Genomic DNA, 17,462 nt, shown 5'->3' with positions numbered 1-17,462 from the left:
GCAGTGTATGAAGCTTGATATGCAGGCCTAGATTCTTCATGTGGTGAGTGTGTAGGCGTGGTTAAAAAACAGAAAAAAGAAAACAAATGTACACATTCAGTCCTGTCCAGGGTCTGCCCAGGAAATTGATTGGGCCCCACGTGCAAAACACAGTTCCGGTCCAAAGCGGGACAAGAAATGGATCTTTTGCACGTATTATTTTCCATCCATACGCAACCAAATGTGCGAATGTTACCAAGTATGCAAGATCCGAGCGGTCCATCCAGTGGGACGCACTTTAGATCCTCTGGGCCAGAAAACTGGCAGGGCAACTCATCATGGATGGTAAACCAAAAGGTGGTTTTATCAAGGACTAAGCTACGGTCTGCGTTTTGCACAATTAACTAAATTGTAGGAACTCATTCACCATACACATCTCATTCAAGTCAATCAATCAAGACCGTTAAAACCATACACTTTTCCCTTGGAAAATTATCACTCAGAAGATAATCTTAATCAACTAATCTTTTTCCTATTAAAATAGGACTTCTAGCCATTTCCATCATAACAACCATTCGATGATTAGGATCATCTAATCAGTGTGAATTTTGGCGGATGATCCATCCATAAGGAAATCACAGTTTGGATGGCTGGATTGAGAAATATGAAAACATGTGTAAGATTTTCATAGCAATACTACATCATCTCCCATAAGTCCCTCAAATTAAAATAATTCTAAGTGTGTTATGCAAATGGAAACTGATATTATCCCAATTTCAAAAAGCTAGATGGCAGATCAAGTATGGAACGGAGGATAAAAGTCGAGCAGTAAATGGTATAAATTTTAAAAAGAAAAAAGAAAAAGGAAAAGAAAAAGGAAAAAGTCCATTACATGACTATGGACCACTAAGTTAGGCCTTTAAAAAGCCTATTGAGCCCACATCCACAGGCCCAGATCAAGAAGCCCAGCCACATGGGCATTATTAATACATTCAAATAAAAAGCTTTCCAGTCATTTCTAACAAAAGCTCCAAGGCCCATTCGAACATTTGGAAACTCCCACGAACCTTCCTCCCCTTCTCATTCCTCACGCAACTTCCTCTTTCAATCTCTAATGCTTTATTCTCCAAGTAGTGGGCCCTATAAAAGCCCATTACATGTCATGCCACTACAACAACAATGGCTCATCTAGTGCCATCCAAATGGTTCTCTAACAAGTCTTTGAAGCTAAGCCTCCCTCGCCGTCGCCGCAAACCATCCGAAGTGCCGACCCCGCCCGTGTCCCCACCCAAGGTGAAGGATAACGGTCGGGCCCGTGAGTTCCATGAAGCTTTTCGGTACTTTGATGGGAACGGCGATGGGAAGATCTCTAGCGAGGAACTGATGGCGTTCTTCGCATCGATGGGTGACCACATATCGAGTGATGAAGCCATTGGAATCATCAGTGATCATGATACGGATGGCGATAACTTGATGGACTTGCAAGATTTCATGAGGCTCATGGAGAGGGACCATGGGGATGATGATCTGAGGAGGGCGTTCGAGATGTTCGAGGTCGATAAGGGGTCTGGGTGCATCACGCCCAATGGGCTGCACCGGATGTTTAACCGCTTGGGCAACCACCGGTCACATGAAGAGTGTGAGGCCATGATTCGGGTTTTCGATCTTGACGGCAACGGCGTGGTCGATTTCCATGAGTTTCGCAGGATGATGACTTGATGTGTGCACATGCATGTTACGTAGATGAACGCCCCATGGCATTATAAGTCCAATTTACTAAGGTGGGCCCACTTGAATTTGGGTCCATTTCCTAAGGTGGGCCTACTTGATGTGATCACTTTGCTCAAAAGCAAGGAGTGCTTTGTTTTAGCTTTCTTTTATTTGTACGGAAAAGATCTCAAAACATGTAGAATAGAACTCTCTCTCTCTCTCTCTCTCTCTCTCTCTCTCTCTCTCTCTTTTGTAATTAAAAGTTAAAACGGTAACATTAATCTTATATAAAATCATGGGGACTTATGGATGGCCTCTCACCAGAAATCATAAGAAGAAAATGATTGGAAATGTGATGGCCTATTATTGTGTACTCCATGCATGCACTTAGAAATTGTAATAGAACTCCAATCAAACTGTACAAGTTCTAAGTGGTGATAGACAGGTGACCTGAATAATTGGACAATCCTAACCTCTTGTTATTGGACATTTGTTTAATTGAATTCATATCTTTGATTATTTTTCATCTAACCTACGATGTCCATTACTCACTTAGAGTGTTTACACCCAATCTGTTATGGTCAGATGTTAGTGAACTTATATTAAGGTTTGAATAGGTATTTATGGAGTATAAAAGAGAGATTATTAGGATTTGAAATATTATCATTAGAAAAATTAGGATATTTAGAAATGTATGCGTGACCAGAACTCTAGAGGTAGTCATCCTCCTGGCAACACGTGACAAGGAATTATAGGTTGTATATGCGCAGAGCATTTGAAGAACACATGTACCTTGGGACAATATAAAGACAATGATATCCAATGGCATGTGGCTGTAAACTGTATGCAAAATTGTAAAGGATGGTGCTATGCATCGAGTGTAGAGATCTGATAATTGAATTATAGTACCTGATTGAGAAGTCACATCGCTATAGGCTTGATACTGTAGTTTTTCACACATTACACCTCAAAGAAGTATCGTGATAGGATGAAAAACTTTTTTTGTATGTAAGCTTGGAGACCCGACTCTGTTTATATAACTTAAAGGGTTGAAGAGTTTAAAACTCATCGAAACTCTTCTCCCTAAGGTTCCATACAAATTTGATCATCCTAGTCCAACTAGAACATTGTATGTGTGACATAGTTGTAGCGTACCACCCCTTACATGATTTTAGATGAATCACAACTGAGTGGGGTTTACTAATATTCCCGATCACACTATCCATCCCTTTAGGAAATCCATATTATTGATCAATAAGACCCACCTTATGGAATTATTTCAATGGCTAGATTTAATTAGTTATATACAATTGTAGACTCCTAAATGGTACACTAAGAGGAGAAAAATATCCAGAAACAAAAACATAACCACACATGAGTATGTAATAGTTGGTTAGCCTCATTTTTGAAATGGTTGGCTAATCTCCTATCAAAATAGAAGCACATGAAACCAAAATTGCTAACTGATCAAGACATCAATTCCAAAAGGCAATGGACCATCTACAAAGGCCACTGCCTAATCGCCTAATCCAAGTATACAAAAAACAACAAAGAACAAAAGGCTTGGGCATTCACCAGTTAAAACATAATAAATCTTTTCAAGGCCACCTATCAATCTTTCGTTGCGCATGAACGCTTCTCTTATCATATCTTAGTTTAGTCTCTCCACTTCCGTCTAGCACCATACTATAGTTAGTTTAGATCACTTAGTATAAGTTTGTTTAGCTTCTCCACGGTTGGCAAAAGCATTGTTGCATCAAGTTAAATTTAATTTAGCTAACGAACGATGACTCCATCGTCAAATCTTCAAATATCTAAACTGTTAGTGATTTCTTCAATCATGGCCTAACTAAACAATGATTGTCTCATGATCATCAAGTCTAAAAGATTGTCAATCATTTATAGTCATCTACTTTTTCATATATTATAGTGGCCCTACATAGCCCTCTGTGGACCAATTTCCATGAGATATCATATGTGTTTTATCTCAGCTGTCCTCTGCTTTTTCATATTATTATAGTAGAGCATGACCCTAAAAAATAATACAAATCTCAAATCAATCAAACTATAAGAAAGTAGGGTGATTGAATGCTGTCGTTAGAAACTTTTTAGGGATCACTGTAATGCTTATTTGTTATCCAACTTGTTAATTATGTCAAGCAACCTGTATAAAGAGAAAACACAAGTATAGCTTAATACAAATTTTTTGTAGTTCCTAAGAAATTTTTAATGATAAGTGTTCAATCATCACTTTTTCTCACGGTGTGGTCAATATGAGATTTAGATCTATTTCATTTTTGGGCTCATTTTATAAATTAGTCTGAAAAAATGAATGGAAGGCGTGGACCGGACACATACATCGTTATGGGGCCACGAAGCACTGTGGGTATGCAATCCGCGTCCAATCTTAAAGGCCATGGCTCACTCTCCAAAAAGTAATTGCAAGGACAAAAATGTCTTTGCCTTCTCTCATTATAGATAGCGTATGTGCTAAGCATGCAATTTCTAATTATTTTATAAGGGCTGCGTATCATCTATCATACTCAGTCGGAATATCAGAAGTCATCAAATCACTGTCTCAGGACCCAGATCTGGAAGCCAGTGTTTGCCGTGAAGAATGGAAATCGATGACCACGCAAACCTTCCAACTTCTTCCCAGGCGGGACAGAGCTATTTTCATTGGGGTGGGACCCTCTCTGCCGTGTAATCTCTCTCTCTCTCTCTCTCTCTCTCTCTCTCTCTCTCTCTCTCTCTGTTTTTAGCTCATGGAATTGATATTTACACCCAACCTGATGGAATTTTGCATACACCCATTTTCTACTCTGGGAATCGGAATAGCACCATCTATTGAAATAGAACCATTCCATTTCCTGAAAATAGAACATGGTTGTATATATAAAAAAGCTGTGACGAAATTCTGGGAATGGAACTTTTTGGGTGTTGCATAAATCCTATTAGGAATTGGATTTTCCAAATGGGTTTTTCATTTGATCGCTTTATATAACCCATAGTTATGGAGAAGGTCTCAAGTCCAACCGGATGTACCATAGGATACCATCCACCCAGGGGTATTTTCCAACATATCATGTGTGTGAGACATCCAATCCTTCCAATAAGTTGGGCCCACCAGGAGGATCACCTTGTGCAAAAATCAATCCCATCCATCCACCAGCTGGACCAAACCATAGAAAATAATTATAGCTGCTCAGAAATAACAATGTACAAGCGTGGTCTGCCCGATGAATGATGGGGGTGATTTTTTGCACAGGGTGATCCTCATGATGGGGCTAACCAAGTGGACGGGTTGGATGTCGCATGCACGAGACAGGATGGAAGTTATTTGTCTGGTGGACGATAACTTATGGTCCAACTGGTTGGACTTGGGACCTCTTTATATAACTATGATCTCTAATACATAAGAGATGAACTCATTTTTAAGTGGCAACCAAACAGGGCCTTAGATTGTAGTGATACATAATTATGGAGGTCTCAATTCCAACCGGTTGGAATATAAGATACCATCCACCCAGGGGATATTTTCCAACGTGTCATGTGTGTGAGACATCCAACCCCTCCAATTGGTTGGACTCACCATGAGGATCAACTTGGACAAAATTCAACCCCATCCACTCATCAACTGGGCCACACCATAGAAAATAATTATAGCTGCTGAGAAATAACAATGTACAGGCATGGTCCACCTAATGAATGATGGGGCTGATTTTTTGGAGCAAGGTGATCCTTGTGCTCGGGCCAACCAAGTGGATGGGTTGGATATTGCATGCATGAGACAGGATGGAAGTTATTCGCCGGGTGGACGATAGCTTATGGTCATCCAACTGGTTGGACTTGAGACCTCTTTATATAACTATGATCTATGATACATAATTTCTGAGATGAGCTCTTTTTAAGTGGCAACCAAACAGGACCTTAGATTGTAGTGATACCAACAGCATGGGAGTGGGAGTCTCTATTGGGTGCATATCTTATGCTAGATCAGTGTCATTGTTTTTGTGTTTAGTGACAGGAAACCAATTGCCAGATCAAACTCTGGTGATTTGATAATGCACCCACATTTTCTAAGAAGGAAACAGAAGTTTTATTCAGTCAATTGCATGCGGCAACCTGGCATGTGTGGCTGTGCATCAGGTGGGCCCTGCCGTGTATATTATCTGGCCAAAAACTTGGGACCGGTCATATCATCATGTGGGCTACACTTATTGGTTGAATGTGGAAAGTAGGCAAGCCCTTCTAAACCATCTATTACTGTCATGCATTAGTGGTCCACCTTATGCATTTATGGGCCTGATTTTGTTGTATACATCTTCCACAGGGTGGAGCCACGTGATGGCCTGCGCAAATGTCCTGTAGACATGCCAGACATGCCAGGTTGGAACATGTGGCTGCTTGTAGACCTGGCAAGACCAGTAAACATATGTGGTAACATCTTTGAATGTATCAAAAATTCAGATTCCAATAAGCTAGTTTGGAGAAAATATTCTCAGTTGTTGAAACCGAGCAAAAGATCTATACCATCTGATATCATCTATCGAATTTGGACTGCTTACAGTTTCCTTCTAGTGGTCCATTTCTTGGCAATGATTTGCATGGTAGGAATGTCTGATTAGTGTGATGTGGGGTATGCTCAATTAATATGGGCTCACCATTTGGATGTTCTAGAATCTGGATTGACACACACATATGACTTGGATAGTGTAATGTTTCACTGCCATTTGAGAAATAAGAAATGGTGGCAAACACAACATGGGTGGGTAACGGCCATGAACATTGTTTGGGGTTAGGCCGATGTTCATATGTAATTCTTCATATTGTATGGGTTAACAGTATTGAAAACTGTGATCCCAGTGCTGGGACGTAATCCATGCAATATATTGGTGCTGTTGGGAGAACTTGTTTGCAGGGTGTGTGACAATCAGTCATTATAATAGGAAATTGTAGATGCTGACATGTGGACCATTTTCAATATCTTTACTTCAATAATTCATGAGAGTGGAGGAGATTGAGGAGGATGTTGCTCATAGAATTTGCTAACACATGAGAAATATGGGCTGTATAGCTGTATGGCTCACCAAGCACCTTCTCTTGTCTATTCCTTAGTTAAATTGGATTAGGACTCTTGGTGAAGATTTAGGGGAAATTTTTTTTCTTTTCTTACTTAAGGGTGTTTTTGCCTTTTTCACTTGCTTATCATTAATATAAATAGGAGGAGAGGGGATGTCTAGCCCTACAATCCTCATATTCTTTCCTTTCATAACTCTCTCCTCTTATTTTTCTTCTTTTCTTTTACTTTTAGTTTACAAATCTACATGGTATCAGAGCTAGGTTGTTTATGATCTAATCCATCTTTCTCTCATCTACCTTATCCTTATTTCCTTTTTCTTGTTAAGTTTTTGGGTTCTTTCATCTCTTTTGTTCTGATTTTATTTATTTATTTATTATTTGTTATATATATATTTTTTTTAAAGAAACATAGGGTTTCTTTTCTTTCGTTTTTTGGTCAGTCCTTTGTAATGATCCGTGCATGAGACGTGGATGGAGTGTTCATGATCATCTTGTCTTGTGGGATGTGTGAATATGTAGGCTGATTGCCTTTGTCAGATGCCGTGTTTGTGATCATTAATCCTCATGATTGATTGGAACGTGTGGATGTGTAAGCTGGTTATTTTCTTTAAGTGTGTTGTGCATGCAATGGGAAGCGTCCAAGTTGAGTGTTCATTGGTTGTGAAATGTAAGCTAGTGATCAAATAATCTTGCGGTATATATCCTAGCCTCGTATCCCAGATGGAAGTGAGAAGTGATTCAAGAACTAGATTCACAAATTCATTTGATTTTTTTAAAAGGCTTTAGATAACCTTGATTAAATTAAATGGAACAAACTATCTCCAATGGTGTAAGTCCATTCAAGTATTTTTAACGGCAAATGGAAAATATACTTGGTTGCGGAGAAACCTGATGAGAGTTCGTGTACATATGAACAATGGATCTAGGAGAATGCTCAAATTGTTACATGACTGTGGAATAGTATGGAATAATCCATCAGTGCTAACGTAATGTTTTTTATACCGCAAAAGAAGTGTGGGATGTATTATGAGAGATCTATTCATCCAATAAAAACATTTCTCGTATGTACAAATTGTTTGAAGAGATTAGGATTTCAACAAGGAAATACATGCCTGAGTGAATATTATTGAAAACTTATAGGAATGTGGGAGGAATTGAATGTGTACCAATCTCTCACTATGGATTTGGAATAGCAACACCAACAACGTGAGGAGTTCGAGTGACTAAATTTTTATCTAGTTTAATGGCTGAGTATGAGCTTGTTCATGCACAATTTTTGGTGGCAAGGATGTGCCATCTCTAAATGAGATATATACACATCTCCAACATATATCTGTAGCGTCCACAAGCGAAACCAATGATAGCATTGCTCTTGTATCACGAGCCAGAGGCAGTAGTCATGGTAGCAAAAGTAATCACGACGGTCATGGAGAAGTGCGAGGAGGTCGTGGACCTAGAAAGTGCCCTCATTGTGGGCTTACGAATCATTTAGTTGAAAAATGTTGGGATATTTATGGAAAACCAGCATGGGCTAATAAGGCATCTCACATTGAAGAGAATAGTGGGTCTCATCTGGCTAGTTCCATTCCTACAACGCAACATCCACATATGCTTGGAGAGATGGTTACTCTTACTCAAGAGGAGTATTTCAAGTTGCCAAAAAATCTTTAGAATCAACCAGTTCTTGCTACTTTTGCAGCCCCTTCCGCTCTTATAGCTACATTAGTGTCTTCAAGTATGGCTTGTTTAGGATCTATGATCCTTGCTCCATGGGGTCAATGACTTTGGAGCATATGATCATACGATAGGTGGGTTTAGTGCTTTTTTCTCTATTAATATAGTATTAACGGAATCATCTGTCACCTTGGCAGATGGGATTAAGTCCAAAGTATGCGGTATGGGCATTATTCATCCATGTTCTTCCATTTTATTGTCTTCTGTTCTTTATATTCCTAAACCCCCTTTAATTCTTTTGTCTGCTCGCAAATTCACCAGATCTCTTAATTGCTCTGTGACTTTCTACCCTTCATATTGTGTTTTTCAATATCTAAAGACGAAGAAGAAATTGAAGGGCATGAACACGATGGATTATACTATCTTGACCATGAAGTTGGTGCAACATCATAGAAGAACATCTCTTCTTATCCATGGCACTACATTCACAGTCATCTATCCTTGAAGATTCTCAAAGGCGTTATCCCTTGTTATCTGTCTTAGTTATAGAGTGCGAAGCGTGTGAATTGAGTAAACATCATTGTGTTATTTTTCCACCACGAATGGAAAAGCGTAGTTCAGTTTCCTTTTCTTTAATCTATTCGGATGTTTAGGGACTAATCAAAATTTTTAGCAGGTTAAGATACAAGTATTTTATTATATATGTTGATGATTTCTTGCGAATGACTTGGATTTACTTAATGAAAGATAGATATGAATTATTCTAAAATTTTAAGACTTTTCACATGAAAGTACATAACTAGTTTAACTCAAAAACTTCTCTGTTAATAGATGTCCCAATCCTTTAGTTTGTATTTTTCTGAAACAGGTATATTGCATCAAACGTCATGTGCTAATAGCTCACAATAACATGGTGATGCAAAGTGGAAAAATAATCACATGCTTGAGGTGACTTGTGCTTTATTGATTCACATGAATGTTCCCAAAAGTTATTGGAGTGATGTAGTACCCACGACATATTTTTTAATAAATTAAATGCCTTCAATTGTTTTAATAAGTAAATCATCTTGTGAAGTTTTACTTCTAGATACTTCATTGTTTTCTTTACCTGCTAAAGTTTTTGGATGCGTATCTTGTGTTCACCAATTAGAGTTGGGCCATAATAAATTTGATCCTAGAGCTATAAAATGTATTTTCCTTGGGTATTCATGGACGCAGAGGTCCTTGTTGTTACAAATCCTTTATTTTGAAGCTAATATGTGTATACAAATGTTATATTTTTTTAGTCTACTTTGTTTTTCTCATAAGACAATAAATCTCTTGATGTAGAAGCTATGCCGGTACATGTTGTGGTTGAAGAAGACAATCCAATTTCCTACCACTGGCTATTGCTGACTCCTTCATTTCCACTATTCCTCAACTGAAAGTGTACTCACAATGAAAACAGATAGTGTGACCAACCATGATGTGCCATCATCATATCTTCTTCTAAGCGCAGTAATCCATTAACTTCTCCTGATAGGTCTAATGTTTCTATTGCATTGTGAAAAGATAAGTGTGCATGTATCAATCATCTTATCTTTACATATGTCTCCTTTCAATGCTTGTCTTCTTTTTTCCACAAATTTGCGCTATTGCTAACCTCTCATTCTATTCTCAAGTCATATTAGGAAGCACGATTACCTAAGGAGTGGAAGCAAGCAATGAATGAGGAAATGGTTACTCTTTATTAAAATAACACTTGGGAGCTCACCTGTCTAGTGGTCAATAAACATTTTGTTGGTTGCAGGTGGGTCTACACCATTAAGTTTTACCTTGATGGTACTATTGAACGTTTAAAGGCTCGCTTGGTTGCTAAGGGATACAATTAAACCCTTGGTGTTGATTATATTGAAGCCTTCTCTCATGTTGCCAAGTTTAACTTTATTCGTGTTATCTTCTTCGCGACTATTAATCATGGCCAGCCTTGCTTCCAACTGGACGTTAAAAATGCATTTTCTTCACGGTTATCTCATAGAGGATGTCTATATGGAGCAATTACCTAGATTTATTGCTTAGGGGGAGTTATACAAGGTATATAAACTGAGAAAGGCAGTCTATGGGTTGATGCAATCTCCATGGGCATGGTTGGAAAAATTCGATAAAGTTGTGATAAATTGTAGCTTTGTTTAAAGCCATACAGGTCATTCAATCTTTATACAGAAAGACACCTTCGGTCTTATTGTGTTAGTAGTATATGTTGATGATATTATTGTTATGGGAAGTGATGATAAGGGGATTATGGAGCTGAGATCTTCAGAGGCATTTTTCTCACGAAAGATTTGGGTCATCATTGATACTTTTTAGATATAGAAGTTGCCAAATCAAATGAAGGAATTAATTTGTCCCAACGGAAATACGTTTTGGGTTTGCTCATAGAGACATGTCTTCTTGGTACCAAGCTAGTTGATACATTAGTGGATCCAAATTACAAACTTGCTGGTGATCAAGAAGATGTATTTGAACACCTAAGAAGTTATAGAAGGTTGATTGAGAAACTCATCTATTTAACTATAACTCACTCAGACATATCTAATGTTGTGAATGTGGTGAGCCAAGTTATGAGCTTTTCGAGAGTATCTCACATGGATGCAGTGGTTCAAATTTCGTGGCATCTTAAAGGAGCACTAGGTTAGAGATATTCTGTATAGACAACACAATCATGTGATAGAATAAGTAGTGTTGTGACCTGATAAAGTCTTGAAGCTGAATATAGAGAAATGACTCACACTACCTATGAGCTAATGTGGATCTAGAAACTATTGTAGGAAATGGGATTTGTGGTGAATCTACCTATGCAGTTATTTTGTGATAATCAGGCAACATCCACCATTGCAAACAATCTAGTCTGTTATGAAAGAACTAAACATATTGAAGTGGACTGTCACTTTATACGTGAGTAGGCCTTTAGTGGTGAAATCTCTACTCCAAATGTCCGGTTTCTAGATTAACTTGCTGATATATATTTATTAAGACTTTACCTCACGATCAGTCTAGATGCATATACTCAAAGCTTGGCATCGACAACATCTATGCTCCAGCTTGAGGGGGAGTATTAACGGACGAGAAATATAGGCTATACAACTGTACCACCCACATAATGAATATGGATGTGGGCCATACAGTTGTACTGCCCGATTAGTGCCTTCTCTCATCTATTTTTTTAGTTAAATTGGATTAGGACTCTTGATTATGACTCAAGGGAAAATTTTGCTTTTGTTACTAATGAGTGTTTTTGCCTTTTTCACTTGCTTATAATTAATATAAATAGGAGGAGAGGGGATGTCCAACCCTACAATTCTCATTTCCTTTCTTTTCACAATTGTCTTCTCTCTCTTATTTCTTCTACTTCTACTTTATAAATCTACAGAATTCAAGCTGGGTGGAAGAAGTGGAGATGTGAGTCTTCAGTTTAATGTGATTGTGGCTTACCAATCAAATCGATGAAGAAATTTTATTGGATAGCTATAAGATCAGCCATGCTTTATGGGATCAAACGTTGGGTTAAGGAACAACATGCTCATGGGATGAGCATAGCTAGAATGAGTATGTTGAGATGGATGAGTAGCAAGGTGATGAAGGATAGAATTAGAAATGAATACATTTGAGCGAACTTAGGAGTAACACCAGTTGGCAGTAAGATAAAGGAAGTAGACTTGTATGGTTTGGTCATGTGCAACGGAGTCCAAGACTTGCCTGACTAGGAGTGAGTTGGTTCAAGTTGAAGCCCGTAGAAGGGCAAGGGGATGGCCCAAAAGGCTGTAGGTGGGGAGAAAAGGCTCAAGGACCAATGATTTAAACGAGGATATGGGTAGTGATAGAGTGGAATGATGGAATATGATTCATGTTGCTAACCGCAATTAGTTAGTATAAGACTTGGATGACAATTATGTGTGGACCTTTGATATGTAATATCCTTTGAAAGGCGTAGCAGTTTAAGAGGTGTTTATTATTATTATTATTATTATTATTATTATTTTTGATGCAGGACATGAAATTTTAAACATGATATGCGTGATTCCAGGCTTTAGATCATACTAGTTCAAAACAATCACACAAAATTACACATCCCACATAAAGTCAAGCACTCAATCAAGGGGAATCTATGCGGGTCCAAGCCTACACATGTTAGGGCCGGATCAATTAAAATTATAGACCAAACAATACTCAAAGGAGAATAGATTCAGCCACACATGCATAGGAATAATTTCCCCAATCCAAGAGATTCACAAGTTTCAATTCGGGAAACCCTTATGTTGGAAAAAAGGCAAAGAAATTAAGAGTTTAAGACAATCTAGGGTTAAGGTTAGGAAAATCAGGTAAGAGAGGAGTGAAAGAGAGGAGAGAGTGAACCTGAAGACTGCCCGCGCGTGGACAGCAAGCCAAGCCTGACGCACGTGCGTGGAGCCCACGAACCCAAAAACCCCCTCCTTGGGGCAAGTCGGATAGGGTTGGACTACAATCCCCTCAAATTTCGATCCGATTCGAAGTACGGTCCATGCGTGGAGCTCTACCGAAGTTTCAGCCCTCCCGTAGGGCCAAATTTCAGAAATCTGCTATAGAGAATAAACGGCTGCAAAATAACAATGGATTTGCAGATGGAATGACTGTAGGAAAAGAGGAATATCGATGGTAGAAAGTGGGAGCGAATCGGGATGGGTGTAACTTCGCACCATAGTAGTTAGCTCTTCGAAAAATGGAGGGTTTCGCACCCAATTGAATTTTCATAACTCGGAGAGGAGCAGGAAAACACATGATTTTTTTTTTAATATTCATTCATCAGTGAGAAAAACAACCTACCAAAGGTGCTTATTTATAACAAAACCCTATACCCCAAAACTCGCACCATGTGCGTAACCTATTACTTAGAGATGAAGTAACCACAATTAACAACTAATCAAAGCAATCTAAACCGTCCATGATGTTCCTAATAATAAAAATAACCAAAACTCAAAGTACTAGATCGTTTAGAATAGTGGGCCACGATCATGAGAACCCATGGTGAGATTCATATGACGATCGGGTCCACTCCAAGGGACTAAAACGCAGTCCTCTAGCTAGGAGGACCTCCCTGGACGTCGTCATCGTTCCAGATCGACGGAGGGGTCTTCTTCTTCCTTGCGTACGTGCGTAGGGGAGGCGTGCGTGTGCGCGTGATGTCCCCATCAATTTGTCTTTCAATAAAAAAGAATCCCCCATTATTTGTTCAATTTATGCTACATGGGATGAGTCCATCAGAAGTGAGAGACTGGATTGGGCTGATTTCTCTTAATTGTCTGTTTCTTTTGTACTATGCATACAACCCAAGGGCATATTGGCCTGATTTTTGAGATAAGGCATTTGTGCAGTGAGGCCTGCATGATGAGCTGCTTGAATCTCAAACACGCTTCTATTGTGTGGCAAGTGCCAAGCCAAAATGGTGCAGTGAGTGTTCCTTATATTTCTTCCTTTCGACTATATCTTTCCTAGTTATTCTCATCTTGCCTCTATTTTTGTCTCTTGGTATGATGGTTCAATTTGGTTCCCATTTGTACTTTCTCACTAATGGCATGCTTTTAATTTTCTCGGTAGTCCCATGTAGTTAAGGAATTTATGTATCTCTTTTACTTCATATATATATATATATATATATATATATATATATATATATATATATATATATATATATATATATATATATTCACTACTGTATATTTTGGAGAGAATTCTCAACTCTAAATAATGCAATTGTAATTTTCCACCATTCTTGGGTTAAGACTTCAGGCATCACCAAATTGAAAGGAAGAAATCTTCTCTAGATTTTATTAATAGGAGCTCAAACCACAGTTCCATATCCCATCTTGGCCATTGGTTGTTGGAGAAGTTTCACAGGTTCAAGTGTTTCTTCAGCACTGTGATGTTGCCAGCTTCTATCATGGCATAATGCTTGGCTAATTTTTATGGGTACTCTGAATCATGCATATTGTTTCTCCTTGCTTCTTCAGATTTTTGCTAATCCTGAATCATACGGGGCGGAGATCGCACATGCAGACTTCTCTTTTGGTAGCTTATATCTTCTCAAGTCTACCAACAGTACTTTTCAACATTTTACGGTGTGTCCTGTTTCTTTGCTGAAATTACTAATATTTTCAATCTTAATTTGTCTGATTCTATATCTAAATTTAGTTTACTTGTGTTGCAGAGGACAGTTTGGCTTATGGGTTGCCTTTCTGGCTGTTGCATCACATCTCTATTTTCCTGAAACCTTCCCAGGTCTGAATATTTTCTTGACTTCACCCATTTGCCGTCCTGTGAAAGGAGAATGCAAATGAGTTTTTCTAAGCCCACAAGCACCTCTCCACGCACACCACTGTGTAGCCACACATATGTGGGGCATCTAAGGTGCATCAGATAGGCCCAGAGTGTACATTACCTGTCCCAAATAATCTGGCCGGTGAACTCATCAGGCAGACCAACATGGGAATTGATTCCGTGGAATTTGGATCATCGGAACTGTGAATCTTTTTAACAGTCCATTGTTTTCATAAAAGTGTGGCCCCAGCCCAAAGAAAATTCAGCATTGGGTTCTTCATGGTCTTTTTTCTTTTTTTTTTTTTTCTTTTTTTTTGTTGACTTGGTAGAAAATCGGCAGGCAGAGTAACTTCTTGGAAATGTTAAGTTTGAAATCAACTTGCATTTTAGAGTTGAAATTGGTGAATCCATCCAATTCTGTCTTGCCATTTTTTCAAAGTTTACCATCGCTTATTAAAGTCTTCCACCAATTGGAAAATCAGCCAATTTGACTTGAATTGGTTACAAAAGTGGGTGAAAATGACCAATTTAACAAATTGGTCAAGTCAAAGAACTCAGCCCCATGTTGCATAACTCACCCGGGTTGTTACAACTCATCCAAATCAATGGGTCAGTTTGGCTTGGCTTAAATAATCTCGGTACCAGTCTGAGTCGAATTTCATGGTTTTCTAACAGAGGGTGAGCCTGCTAAAGTTTGGCATTCAGATGAAAGAATTGCTAAATGAGTGCAGTGCAACCCCCCAAAAAAAAAAAAAAAAAAAAAAGGAAAAGAAGAAGAAGAAGCTGCAATTGCGTAGAAGAGCCCACTCATTTATCAATTTATGCACGGAATTTTGTAGGAATAGGATTTGTATTTCTACAGCATGGCAGAAATTTCTGAGCAGAGGAAAAAAGATATATGCTAATATATAGAAGTTCTATGCTGCTGCCTTTGATGTTATGTGTCAAACATCTGTGGTGATCCGGACTGTTTATCTGGTGGGTCAACGAGTGGACCACATGCAATTTTTGGCTTATATCGCATCTCATGGTGGCTCATTAAATTAGTCCTGATCACCATTCATCATGCATGTTTGCCATGGGTACTGTGAGGAGCCAACTCCATAAGGAGGGAGGGAGGGAAAACACAAAAGGGAGAGTGTTATTTGTCTTTGGGCCAACAAGTATGTCAAAACTCATGTTACTGATTAGTTCTTGGGCAGCTTTTAATCTGTAATTTAACTGTGTTTGCAGTTTCTCGTGTTGTATTGTTTGTCGTCACGCCTAGTTGGGTGTCTCATGCACTTCGCGACAGCATTGCTGGATGCATCTCTTGTCTTGTAATCGGAGCCTTCCTTCTATTAGCGCAGATTCGAGGAATCGGAGGCTGCATAAATTGCTGCGAAGATTTTCAGAGAGTTTCTTATGTTGTGATTATATCTTTACTGCTGCTCTTTCCCATATTGTATCTTTGGATGGGACCCTACTAGGGCCTTGAAGCATTGTTTTCATCTAGGTCCTTTCGAACAGCTCCGCTCACCAGTTCTCTGCAATTTCGGGTACCAAATCTTCCCATTTTAACCCTTGTGAAAGACGTCGGGTTTAATATGTATTTCCTGAGATATGGAAGTTTCAAGCCATGTAAATGGGTATCTTTCGATTTTCATGTTTGATTCGGCAGATCGATGGAGATGGAAACTTCACCGATGTTTGATATGAGGACTAATCTTCTCATGTCATTGCTTGTGGTATTTATACATTTTATTACGTGGATTATCCTGTATTCCCACTATGGTTTTTTGACAAATGACTACCTAAATAATACCTATATTGTTAATTCGCGATTATTGCAAAGACCTGCTTTCCATTAGTTTTTTCTAACAGCTGTTAACTCTCTCTCTCTCTCTCTCTCTCTCTCAGTGCCACCCCATCAATATGAAATGCTGCCCCCAAAGAAGTAGAAGTGGATTGTCTTGCGGCCACCCTGACTGAAATCGGTCCAGGCAGGGGCTCTGTTTGACCCACCGTGATGTATGGATCTTATCCATTTTTCCAGATCATTTTAGGGCATGAGCCCAACAATGAGGCAGATCCAAGGCTCAAGTTGACCACCGTGCGGAAAGCAGCAGTGATAATGATGCCCACGGATGAAACCTTCCTAGTGCCCACCGTGATGTTTATTTTCCATCTAACCTGTTCATAAGGTCACATAGATCTGGAAGAAGCGAAAGCATAAATGCCAGCTTGATCTAAAACGTGTGACCCACAATAAGTTTTTAATGGTGGGTGTTCAATCCCCACTGTGTGGTGCACTTGATCCTTGGATCTGCCTCATTTTTGGGCTCGTACCCTCAAATGATCTGGAAAAATGGATGAACGGTGTGGATAAAACCCATACATCACAGTGAGCCCCACAGAGCGGGGCTGGACACAATCCGCTTCCCAAAGAAACAGCTATAGCTCTTTTGCCCTCAGTATCTCATTTCTGACATTCTAGATGTGGAATGACACTCTTGGACTTCCAAGTCTTTGATCCGCCTTTACCAACCATAACATTGACCAAAATCTGCCATTTTAATGATGATAGTAGACCAGCAAAACTTGGCAAAAAAATTAAAAAAAAAAACGAACTCATGAAAAGATAAGTTTCAGACATGAAAGTCATCCAGGAAGCCATTTTTTTCTCTTCCCTTCAGTAAATACTATAT

The 17,462-nt window shown here is 38.9% G+C and overlaps 2 protein-coding genes and 1 long non-coding RNA gene across 5 annotated transcripts; all 3 read left to right on the top strand.

The window, feature by feature from the left end:
• The first annotated feature begins 1,140 nt into the window (after window positions 1-1,140).
• On the top strand, window positions 1,141-1,906 carry LOC131228966 (probable calcium-binding protein CML41). Its single transcript, XM_058224807.1, has one exon. It carries the CDS (start codon window positions 1,159-1,161, stop codon window positions 1,696-1,698), a length of 540 nt encoding a protein of 179 aa, XP_058080790.1. The 5' UTR covers window positions 1,141-1,158; the 3' UTR covers window positions 1,699-1,906.
• Window positions 1,907-4,217: 2,311 nt separating this feature from the next.
• On the top strand, window positions 4,218-16,527 carry LOC131229206 (cold-regulated 413 plasma membrane protein 1-like). 3 transcript variants are annotated; one of them, XM_058225092.1, is made up of 5 exons: window positions 4,289-4,392; window positions 9,314-9,393; window positions 14,469-14,576; window positions 14,666-14,736; window positions 16,009-16,527. In XM_058225092.1, exons 2-5 carry the CDS (start codon window positions 9,356-9,358, stop codon window positions 16,242-16,244), a joined length of 453 nt encoding a protein of 150 aa, XP_058081075.1. In that variant the 5' UTR covers window positions 4,289-4,392; window positions 9,314-9,355; the 3' UTR covers window positions 16,245-16,527. The 3 variants fall into 3 exon arrangements, with proteins under 3 accessions (XP_058081074.1, XP_058081075.1, XP_058081076.1); XM_058225091.1 differs by lacking the exon at window positions 9,314-9,393 and having other exon boundaries at window positions 4,218-4,392; XM_058225093.1 differs by lacking the exons at window positions 4,289-4,392; window positions 9,314-9,393 and adding an exon at window positions 13,661-13,908.
• LOC131229208 (uncharacterized) lies at window positions 10,241-12,455 on the top strand. The gene is made up of 2 exons (XR_009163212.1): window positions 10,241-11,715; window positions 12,032-12,455. It is a non-coding gene; the product is annotated as an uncharacterized LOC131229208 (long non-coding RNA).
• Window positions 16,528-17,462: the final 935 nt, after the last annotated feature.

This window comes from Magnolia sinica, chromosome 16, assembly GCF_029962835.1.
Source record: "Magnolia sinica isolate HGM2019 chromosome 16, MsV1, whole genome shotgun sequence".
NCBI classification, from domain to species: domain Eukaryota; kingdom Viridiplantae; phylum Streptophyta; class Magnoliopsida; order Magnoliales; family Magnoliaceae; genus Magnolia; species Magnolia sinica.
The sequence above is the reverse complement of the archived record's forward strand: the minus strand, read 5'-3'. Positions and strand labels throughout refer to the sequence as shown.

Bases quoted from the DNA above. Each gene is read 5' to 3' on its own strand.
- LOC131228966 (XM_058224807.1), top strand. From the start codon at position 1,159: ATGGCTCATCTAGTGCCATCCAAATGGTTCTCTAACAAGTCTTTGAAG.
- LOC131229206 (XM_058225091.1), top strand. From the start codon at position 4,307: ATGGAAATCGATGACCACGCAAACCTTCCAACTTCTTCCCAGGCGGGA. The intron at 4,393-14,468 runs GTAATCTCTCTC...TTGCTTCTTCAG, and splicing joins GGTGGGACCCTCTCTGCCGT to ATTTTTGCTAATCCTGAATC. The intron at 14,577-14,665 runs GTGTGTCCTGTT...CTTGTGTTGCAG, and splicing joins GTACTTTTCAACATTTTACG to AGGACAGTTTGGCTTATGGG.